The 11,696-nt window shown below is 40.5% G+C and overlaps 1 protein-coding gene across 2 annotated transcripts in view; it reads left to right on the forward strand.

Annotated features, from left to right (window-relative positions):
- The window catches only part of SH3PXD2B (SH3 and PX domains 2B), a 146,796-nt gene extending 136,653 nt beyond the window's left edge, over positions 1-10,143 (forward strand). For both annotated transcript variants that reach the window (XM_075209626.1, XM_075209627.1), the window contains 4 exons: positions 301-500; positions 2,226-2,275; positions 3,938-4,063; positions 6,368-10,143. In XM_075209626.1, coding sequence (XP_075065727.1) covers positions 301-500; positions 2,226-2,275; positions 3,938-4,063; positions 6,368-7,873 — 1,882 coding nt within the window. In that variant the 3' untranslated portion in view covers positions 7,874-10,143. The remainder of the gene's footprint in view (positions 1-300; positions 501-2,225; positions 2,276-3,937; positions 4,064-6,367) is intronic.
- The last annotated feature ends 1,553 nt before the right edge of the window (positions 10,144-11,696 follow it).

Consider the following 11,696-nt stretch of genomic DNA (forward strand, 5'->3'; position numbering starts at 1 on the left):
CTCCCTATAGAGGAGCGAGGAAAAATGAGCAGATATTTGTTCCATATTAACTATAAAGGTGCACAGCCACGATGTTCTGCAGAACATCGCGGCTAATTGGATTTGCCCCTTGGCCTCTAAACAGGTTTCTCAAAATTGCTCATTGTTGAAGATCTCTGCTAAATACACTATGTAAGAAAAGGTGATATATCCCCTTTAAATGATTCTCAATGGTTGCATATTTGTGAGGTTCTCGCATTAGCCTCAGTTGTGGATTTGATAAATAGGAGACAGTATGTTAATTGGCTTGTCTTATTGCAGGTACAAAGGTGCAGAGGGCTGGGCCCCAGCATCCTATCTAAAGAAAGTCAGCGGGGACCTGCTAGCTCAAAAGCTGGCTTCAGGATCCAGTGCCAATTCCAGTGCTCTAGACTTGGATGGGATGTCCAGGCAGCAAAATTATGCTGGTCGAGATAGGGACCTTCCTGGTCGCCAGGTTCCTTTCACAGACTTTAAAAGAAGTGAGACTCCTGAATTACATTAGTACATGCCTAGTTATGAAGAAAAAACCACATGCTGAACCTAATGCATTGCTCTCTGGAGTAATAGGGCAAAAATAATTATGTCATGTATCAATTTCATCTCTGGAAGTACAATATTTAGATCTCAGTGTCTTCCCAGATCTGTTATACTGGCGCTGGATCTTCTGATGACATAAGGGTAAAACATGTTTTTATTAGGCATGTAAGAGTGGTTCTATTCCTCAGCAATGATTGCAGGCATTAGTTTTTGGGAGATGCAAGAAGAATATGCAGTATGCAAGATTGAACTATGTACCTACACCAATAAGCCACAACATTAAATCCTTCTGCCTAATATTGTATAGGTCCCACTTATGCTGTCAAAACAACTCTTACCCCTCGAGGCATGGACTCCGCAAGACATCTGAAGGTGTCCTGTGGTACCTGACAGCAAAACGTTAGCAGCAGATCCTTTAAGTCCTGTAAGTTGCAAGGTGCAGCCTCCATGGCTCTGACTTAATTTTACAGCACATCTCACAGATATTTGATTGGATTGAGAGCTGTGGAATTTGAAGGCCAAGTCAACACCTTGAACTCTTTGTCATGTTCCTCAAACCATTCCTGAACAATTTTTGCAGTGTGGCACGGTGCATTATACTGTTGAAAGAGGCCACTGCCATCAGGGAATACAGTTGCCATGAAGGGGTGTACTCTGTCTGCAACAATGTTTAGGTAGGTGGTACATGTCAAAGTAACATCTACATGAAAGCCAGGACCCAAGGTTTCCTAGCAGAACATTACCCAGAGCATCACACTGCCTCCATCTGCTTGCCGTCTTCCTAGAGTGCATCCTGGTGCCATCTCTTCCCCAGGTAAACAACGCGCACTCAATCGACCATCCACATGATGTAAAAGAAAACAAGATTCATCAATCTAGGCCACCTTCTTCAGTTGCTCCGTGGTCCAGGTCTGGCACTCACATGCCCAATGTAGGTGCATTCAGCGGTGGACTGGGGTTAGCATGGGCACTCTGACAGGTCTGCGGCTATGCAGCCCCATATGCAGCAAACTGCGATGTACTTTGTGCTCTGACACATTTCTATCATAGCCAGCATTAACTTATTCAGCAATTTGTGCTACATTAGCTCTTCTGTGGATTTGGACCAAGCGGGCTAGCTTTCGCTCCCCATGCTTGGGCGCCATGATTCTGCCGCTGGTTCACCGCTTGTCCGTCCTTGGACCACTTTTTTTTTAGCTATTACCCACTGCATACTTGGAACACCCCACAAGACCTTCCATTTTGGAGATGCTCTGACCCAGTCATCTAGCCATCACAATTTGGCCCTTGTCAAAGTCGTTCAGATCCTTACGCCTGTCTTTATTTTTTTCCCTCCATAGGACACATCAGTTTCAAAAACTGACTGTTCACTTGCTGCCTAATATATCCCACTCCTTGACAGGTGCCACTGTAATGAGATAATCAATGTTATTCACTTCACTCGTCAGTGGTTTTAATGTTGTGGCTAATTGGTGTATATAAACACACACACACACACACACACACACACACACACACACACACACACACACACACACGCGCGAGTCGGGTAGTCACAGCACCTAAGGATTGGTATCTAACGCTTTGCTACACCCCATCACTAGCCAGTAACAACTTATCCTATTATTTTATTCCAAAAATACAAAAGTGTCTTTCTGTTCCTGCAGAATCTCCTACGATGAGACAGAGACCACCTCCTCGCCGGGATCTTACTATTGTAAGTGTCTTTTTGTGACCCTGTGTTATTGTTGTTCAGCATTTTTGTTTTTCATTAAATAGACTAATTTTCCTCTTTGACATATTAATTAATTTTCTATTTTTAAACATGAGCTGTCACTTTATTATTCATATAGAAATACACTGAGCACATAGTATTAACATTTCTGAGTTTTCCTCTTCAGCTCCATTTTAGAGCCTCAGACGTGATGATTGTGCACCCTGTGTTATAAGGATCTGTCAATGCAGGAGAATCAGCTCAGGACAGTATTCTTTGCTCCTCCCTCTGAGATAGTGACTATACACAAGAGTCGTATTATATTATTTCTAGGTGCCCAATGAATATTCATGCATCCAGTGGTTGTGCCATTAGAATTCCACCTTGTAAGCCCCCTTCCCCCACCCAAATAATAAAAATACAACACAGACATTAAATCGCCCTTTGAAACCGGTGGTAATCGTTTTACCAATTACGAGAACTCCGACAAGGTTGACACCTACAAAAAAAAATCCAACTGGCTATAGAAACAAATGGAATAAAAACAGACCTACCTGAATGACCGATGGCACCAGCATGCTGACAGCCAGTGATTCTGAACACCCAGCTGTCCAGCACTTCAGTGTGACGTCAATGCGACTTCAATCAATGTAGTCGCAGATTAAGTGTTTAAACACTTAACCTGCGGGGTCCACACATTGCCGCTTTAAATTAACCTACATCTATGTCGCGCTGACATCACACTGAAGTGCCGGACAGCTGGGTATACAGAATCACTGGCTGTCAGCATGTCACTGCCATCTGGAGCTTCGGTATTCAGGTAGGTCTGTTTTTATGCTATTTGTTTTTTTAGCCAGTTGGATTTTTTTGTAGGTGTCAACCTTGTCGGAGTTCTCGAAATCGGTAAACCGTATGCAACCCTTTGAAACACAGTGCAGTTTCTATGATGGTGAAATATATGGACACAGCCTCTTTAATAGTGGGGGGAGGGTTTCTTTGGTTTTTACACCCTGCCCTGCCAAATTTTGTATAAAAATGATACAAAACAATGACATCTAATGCATTACGTCCTAACTACATAAATAATATCCTAGGATAATATAGGGCTCATCCACTGCCCCAATGTTCACAGGTATGTAATGTTATAAAAGTATAGCGTTTAATACTATCCATCATCGTGTTCTATGATTTCTGGGTTGTTGTGTCCAGCCAAGTGTAGGACATCCTCAGGGGAGGTAGTCAGACACATTTTTAAACCATGTTTAACAGATTATATCTCAGAGGAAACAAATAAGTGAATGTGGAATATATTCCTGTGACATATAATTATTGCATTTTCTAATGCAAAATAGAATGCTTTCACTGCTTTGAATTAGGATCCCTACAAAGCATCAATAATCTCTGACGTGAGTGATATGTATTATTGTTGCACAATAGCATGTGTGGAAATAAACTACACATGGGTAAAATAAAGCACTGTCCTTGTTTTATTTGGAATGCAGACATAGCTTAGTAGGACACTAATTGCCCATGTGCAATGATCCCTAAGGAATATTACATTTTTATTTGTTGCAGTGCAAGTATGTCAATACATAAGATTTGTCTACATGTTTTATTGGTCTTTTTGATGTATGTGTTGTCTTGTTTGCTAACTTGATACAACAGCCCAGAGGACTAAATCTCCCAAAGCCTCCTACGCCTCCTCATGTTGAAGAAGAGTATTACACTATTGCAGACTTCCAGACTACCATTCCTGATGGCATCAGCTTCCAGGCAGGACTGAAGGTTGAGGTGAGAGTTTCTTTATTAAATATACCGTAAGAGCTTGATTAAGTTTTAAGTTTTCTTTGTATCAAACTGTATACTAGACTGGGATCCACACCACCCTTGCCTGCTTGTCCCTTCCCCTCTCATTTAATGTGGTCTGTTGCACTTTACTCTCTCATTGACTCTCTCCTATCACCCATTTCTCTCTCATATATGGTCCCCATGTGTGCTTAAGGGTGGATGGAGGCTGGCCCTAGTGGAGAGCAGGAGAGGGGTGACATGAGAAACAGGAGGGAAGGACCCTGCCCCAACTAGATATGTACCATGTCTGTCAGCTTAGGCAACTTGCCCAAGGCTGAAAGACAGACATATTGCTAAGCCATTCAGGATAGGGGGCTGATCCCTGGGGAAGAGCCAGCTTCCAGGAAGGACCACTATACCAGGGTTGGCCCTCTATAGGCCAGAACGGACCGGCTAAGTCCAGGCTGGCCAGAACTGGGCTCCGGGTTCCTCTTTCCCATATTCTATAATAACTGGCTGCAGCCTTGTGCCCCATTGACTCATGGGCCCAAGTGTACTGCACATCTTGCACCAACTGTGGATATGTCACTAATAGTCTGTTAATATTTGCCAACTTGTACTTCCAATTACAGGAATCACAGACTCAGGCTTGACAAGATACTGTACAATAGATATACATATGCGCTCAATGCCAGACTAGGTGACACACTCGCAGCAGCGGGGGAACCAAGGAATCCCTCCTTGTAGATACAGTACAAATAAATATGTTCCAACTGCGCTCGCGAAGTGTTAATGAAGAAAAGGGGTGAATATTGCAGCAGAATAAATAAAACACATCACATACAAGGGCTGGATATGACAAAAATAAAGGTGGTGTATCAATGCATACCATAGAATGAACTGTAAATTAGTCTGAATAGAGAAAATAACCAAAAAGAGCAAAAAATCCTTGGCTCTGAGTCCACAAAAAAACACACAACGTCTCTGAAAAAACACTTGCAGGATTTGGAATTGCTGTCAATGGAGTATAAACCGATTAGGGATCAATCCAGAAATCCACACATGTCCACGTATGTCAGGATATACCTCAAAAAGAAGAGGTATATGTGATGTGTTTTATTTATTCTGCTGCAATATTCACCCCTTTTCTTCATTAACACTTCGCGAGCGCAGTTGGAACATATTTATTTGACAAGATACTGTAACCGGAAATTTGTCAGAAATACACCTGCGAGACTCCTGTATTTGTAAAAAGATCAAGAATATATTTATTTAATTTTTATTTATTTAATTTTTTTTTGGTATTAAATACTGTATATTGCTCATGCAGAACATTTTGGTCTTCCACTGTTTGGTGTGGAGTAACTAAGTTGTATCTGCAACTAAGCCCTTATGGCCACTGCCGTAAATTTCATGCATTGTACTAGCAAGTTTAATGCTAGTACATGAAGACATGAAAGAGTCTGGAGACCATTGATTCCAGTGACCTGATGCCCACTTACTATTTTTCTTGTGTTTGATAGCATAGTGATAGTGTTGCATTTTTTTGAAAGCTGCCTGCTCCATTCACTTGCACTTAACCACAAGTGAATGCATTTGGAAAGCCTAGACAACCCACAATCACCTCCAGATTCTCAATTGTGTGTTTGACATGTAGTTTCACTGGCATTTGTCTTTCATTTGTAGCACAAAGTAAACTCCAGTGTAGATATGAGCAAATGGAGGGATTAGTTCTAATCACAAGCCATTTATCTTAAATGTATGGATAGTTAAAAAGAAAGATGTCCACTTTTCTGTATTTAAATGTATATCCAATAATAATTAGATTTGCAAACATTGCAACTCTTGTTACTTCTGATCTGTATTGTACACAAACCGGGGAATTGGGGTGGCCTAATAATTCTGCGACCAACTGAAATTACATCTCTTTCGTCACTTACACAAATATGTAGTGAACACTATAGAATATAAATGTCCAGCAAGATGGAGTCCACTGCTTTATCTGGTTTCCAGCAAGAGAATAGCAATTCTCATAAGTCACCCAACCCCGTGAATCTGCTGTCTGAGACTGCTGCCTCTGTATGCCTCAAAGTAGACCGCCCTTGGCTGGTAGATACTTTATACACTACTTAACACTATTGTCAGTGTTTTGGCTTTAATAAAATGTCTTGTAAAAAACTTTTTTTGTTTTCTTCTACTGTGCTTTTATATGCTGTCACTTGTTTGGATAGAAGCTTTTAAAACCGGACTGTGGTAGTAATCTTTTTTACTGTACTGTATAAATCATTACTGTTTGTTTCCTGCTAGGTAATTGAGAAGAACCATAGCGGCTGGTGGTACATTCAGATTGATGATAAAGAGGGCTGGGCCCCGGCTACCTTTATTGACAAGTACAAGAAAACTAGCAGTGCTTTAAGACCCAACTTTTTGGCCCCTTTACCCAATGAAATGGCCCAGTTGTGCTTGGCAAATGCTTCTGGAGAGCTCACCTCTGCTGAAGAAACCCCTGGGCCTTGTAGGCCTCTCCCTGAACCACCACAAAATGGCACAGATACTGTAGCAAAGTGGTCAAAGGATTGGAAGAATAAAGATCAAAGCTTTAAAAGTACTCCTTTGGATAGCAAAGAACAAATGTTAAATAGTGTGTATGATGAGGCAGCGTTGGACGATGGGGAGGAGAAGCCAAGTCTACCTCCAAGAAGGGAATCCATGTTGAAAACAGATGATGTTGCTGAGCGACCAAGTATGCCACAGCTTCGTGCTCCCCCGCCAAAGCCACCAGCCAGCATGATCACAACTAGCCCACAAAGACAGTTCCCCCCAAAAGAGGTCAAGAAACCAGAGCTAAAAAATGACAAAAGCAAAATGTTTCAACTAAAAAATGAAATGGGTCTGGAGTGTGGGCACAAAGTGTCACCCAAAGAGCTGAAAAAACCAGTGCTTAAGCCTGTCACCAACAAACCCAAATCTGATCTGCCTTCAGAAAAGCCAGAGATGATGGTCCCAAACCCATTTCAGAAGTCCAAACCACAGGTTAGGCCCAAACCACTAGCTACAGCTAAATCTGAAGTCAGTACTGATGATAAGGTTGATATTTCAAACTTGAGAAGCAGACTCAAACCTGCTGCCAAATCGTTAGATAAAGCAACAGAGCAGGAGTTTTGTGTAGGCAGTGGAGCGAGTGATGCTCCATTGTATACTGCACCTTGTCTTGGGGCTGCTGGCAGACCCCTTGATAAACCAGATCCAAGACATCCGTACAAACAAGACAATGAAATTCCTAGAGAACCACCATCTAAAGCACTACCTGTACCTGTGAGGACTGCTGACATTGAAACAAAGGCTGCAAGAGATCCACCCCAGAGGCCTGTAGTCCCACCAAGAAGACCCCCTCCTCCCAAGAAAGTGTTTGCTTCCAGTGAAGCAAATGAGGGGCCAGCAACACAGCAAAAAGAGAATTCTGATTTTGTGACAAATAGACCAATACTAGTTCCACCAAAAGCCAAACCGTACCTTCCTTCATCAAACACTGATGACTCCAAGGTAAGAAATAGCTTTGTTCCAAAGGTACAGGCACCAAGGCAGGTAGAAAAATCGCTACCTTCAGCACCTCTTTCTGAGGTACCCAAAGATTCCTATTATGTGGCCATTGCCGATTTTGATGGAGATGAGGATACCAGCAGCTTTAAAGAAGGGACAGTATTTGAGGTTCAGGAGAAAAGCTCCAGTGGCTGGTGGTTCTGTAGGGTTCTTAGTGGAGGCCCATTTTGGGAGGGCTGGATACCTTCCAATTATCTAAGAAAGAAGCCATAATGGCCCGCTTAGTTTTCACAGTTCAATAGTCTCCCAGTTCATGTCTATTTAATTAGTCCATTTATTTATAGTTTTTTTTTACATAAAACCCTGCTTTTTGTTTAATACATTCCATTTTTTATTCACTTCTTTAGAAAAACAAGAAAACAGCTTGATTGTTAAACGAGGGGTAGGGCAGTTTTAGGTGGTATCAGACCATTTTAATGAGCTATAGTTCCCAAGAATGTTACTGAATCCTAGGGGCTAGAAATGGACTTAAAATTATTTTCTTTGGGGGCTTGCTTGTGGCTGAAACATGGAAGAGTTCTCCATATTTGGCTGCAGTACACGTTGTTTTTCTTTTTTTTAAATAACATTTTAGCCACTGTTGACAGTGATATAATGATCTTGGCAGTATAGTACAACGTTGGGGGCATTTACTATTCTTTTTTTGTTTTTAAAACTCGTGGGAATAAAACTGACTGTACCAACATAGTTTGATGCATAGATTATGGGTTACCACAGTGATTTATCAACCATTTTTGACCTGCAAACCCAAGTATCAGAGTGCCATTGCTCTGGGAGTACCAAAAGGGTAGGTTCCCAATATAATGCATTGCATATCTGATAGACGGTGGACTCCAAAAACAAATTCTAGGACCCCAATTGGCATCCTGACCAACAGGTTTCATACCCCTGGGTTAAAACATATGAAAACAAAATTGCATATGTTACTGCACTAGCTGGAATTAAGCTTACAGGTGCATATCTCCTTTTGCACTCTCAATGTCCATCTGGGCACAGCCACATCATTCCAATTAAATTAATTGAATGATTTCTTCCCCGGAAAAAGTCTTTTTATGATTTATCTGTGTTAAAATTAATGCAGTTCACATTCAACTGCTGCAATGAATACATGTTGAAAATGTAGATGCTTATAAACTTTAACCTCTGTTTTAACCAAAATAGCAGCTGCATATGCATGCAATTTTCTAGACCACTACAGCCTAGACCACTACTGGCGGGAAGATGGAAAGAAAGATTAAATAAATATGAGAAACCACACACAGTTGTAGTAAAGATTTCCTGCCTAGAACATTGTTCCTTGTTTCCCCTGGAAAGGTTCAGTATCTGTACTGCTGGAAGTCAATGAACTAAATCAGACAATGGCTGCCATTGCTTGTCTCTAACCTACAGTAACTATACAACAATGTGTTCCCAGCAGGAACCTATATGTCATGCAGCTGGAGCTCTCTTTGAATATATTTGAATATAGCAACTCTGAGTCCGTTTATTTCTAACAAAATTAAAATCTATCATGGAAGGGATATATTTAAGGTGTGTTATTCTTAAATGTTACAAACATTGATATATATATTTTTTTCAAATGAAGGAGCCGTGCTCCGTGTCTTTTGCCACTGCCTATAACTGCTCTAGAACTGTGATCTGGACGTCTATTTACAACCATGTAACAGTTCTGCCTCTTGTTTTTTGTCTTGTGTACTTTGATGTACATTAAAACATCAACAAGGCAAAACACATGCGCACATTGCACATTTTTCATTGTACTATATTGTATCCGTGCAGTATTATATAAACTGATGTGTTGCTTTACAAAGGAAGAGGTTGAATCCTCTTCTGCATGTTACCAGTAGCTTTGTCTAAATACTCTAATTATATGTATCACACAACCATCCTTTTTATGTCAATCTATTTTCTATCTGATTATTCTATGGTGCCATACAACAGCATCAAGATCCACTGGTCCTTTGTCCAATGAACACATTTCCATGTATATCATGTGAGATAACTAGTTATTTTGCAATGTTATTCTTCATCTAGGGTTGTAATTATGTGTGATGGTGCCTTTCTAACTGCCAGTTTGGCTATAAACCTTGTTAAATGTGGTGTGATCAAACCACAATTCCATGAGCTAAACCAAATTATTTTCATGCTCTTTACCCTAACTGTGATGGATCCACAGAGATTTTTCTTTCAGTCCCCATCATTGGGCCTTGATAATGCATGCTCATTTTGTAAAAAGAAAAAGTGTGTCCCACTTGGCTGCAATGAAGACACCAAAGAAGTAGACTTTTTATAACTAGTTATTGACATTTCTTCTATTTACATTAACTAACTGTCCATCATAAAGAATTATGTGGCTCACCTTTAATATAACTTGCAACTATGCAAACTCATTTCTATACATTATACCTTCAAATGTCAAGATATTCTGCCATTGGTGTCATGTCACCTGTACTATGACAATAAAGCTTTTATTTTAAATTTCACTTTGTGTTTTATATTCATTTATTGCCCGGAACTTTGCCAAAAATCAAACGAACTAACGGATTCATGTTACTGTGTTACTCCATTTCTCCACTTGGTGGCAGTAAAGCTTTATATCATATATTCATTGCCGTGTGATAAAATTGTCCATCCCAAGCCTGTAAACTTCTAACTTAGGGTTTGACAGGCAAGTTCTTGAAGAGCTCTGAAGGTGCCATGTATAAATTGCAAGGTTCTCTCTTAGCAGAATATGTCACATAATATTAACATAACTGATGTGGATGATTACATATTAACTTGACAGGGCTGCGTAATATGAACAGCGCTATATAAATAAACGGTAACAACTAACGAAAGTCGCTCTGACCATGTAAAATATAATTAAATACAGACACAAATAAAAAAAAAGTACAAATTAAATGAAAACATCTGTTTTCTCTTTATGAATCAAATGGGAATCTTCTTTCTTGCTGCAGTCCTAAGGAAATGAATGAACTGTCTTGACTTCATATCATATAGCAGCCTAACTAATGGAGTATAGTAAGTAGGAGGGGTTCTCCTCCTCATCATCAGTGCATGTGTTTCCACAAGCACCCGCAAGAGATATCCGTCCTGAGAGGTGTCTGTGTTAAGGTGTACCTTCATCATGTTCATGAGAACACGTCTTTATTGTACTTGGCCTATACTCTTCTCCCCCTTCTCTGAATTCTTAAGCTTGTAACCTTCAGTCCTCTGTGTATGAACATCACTGGTATTGGTTAGCAGAGTAGACATGCAAAGCAGTGCGCCTGTGTCCCATGCCATGTACCTTATAAAATCAATCCAACACCTGAGACTTTCCAGGTTTTTCTGATCAGTAAAGACAGAAAGTAGGCACTCTAGACGGTATATTATGTCACTCCTTCTTTCATCACTTGACTTTTACCTGCCTCTTCATAGCTGCGCAAGGGAGTGGTAATGATTCATTTGATTTCATTGATCAGGTTTACCTAAATGATCCCGCTGAAAAACCAAAGAGTCCTTATGTCGCACCAGGTTTGGCAGACCAACTTGGATAGTTGTAGCTCCTGTGGCAGTAATCCCACCATCTTTTGATCTGGAAGTGATGTTGGATTCCTGTGACATATTTTTTGGGCAGTGTGTTCCAGAGCAGCTGACGTCCTTTCCAGAGTCACCGGTATTAGGAAAGGCGCCAGCAGCTTTTGAAATCTGTTTTAGCTTGACTGGAAATATAGTACCCATGAATCTTAAGTACACATCCTGCAGCATGGATCTGGAACCTGCTAGAATGATACTTGATATTATGGAGTAGAATTAGGTAGGATTCTTATACATCCACATTTTCAGTATGTTTATTGAGCCTGTAGAAGGGAAGAAGACCTGTAATACCCATAACAGAATATGTGGAGCCTGTGACAAGAAGTCCTATGTATAAAATGTATGGCACATAGAGAAGATGCAGGGCAACAGGTTAAAGAATTTATTGGATGGATGATTTAGTATTTGTGTTAAGAAGAAGTTCCAAGCAAACCAAGGGGTTGAAAAAGTCCAGGTT

The sequence above is a fragment of the Mixophyes fleayi genome, chromosome 4, assembly GCF_038048845.1.
Source record: "Mixophyes fleayi isolate aMixFle1 chromosome 4, aMixFle1.hap1, whole genome shotgun sequence".
Lineage (NCBI taxonomy): Eukaryota > Metazoa > Chordata > Amphibia > Anura > Limnodynastidae > Mixophyes > Mixophyes fleayi.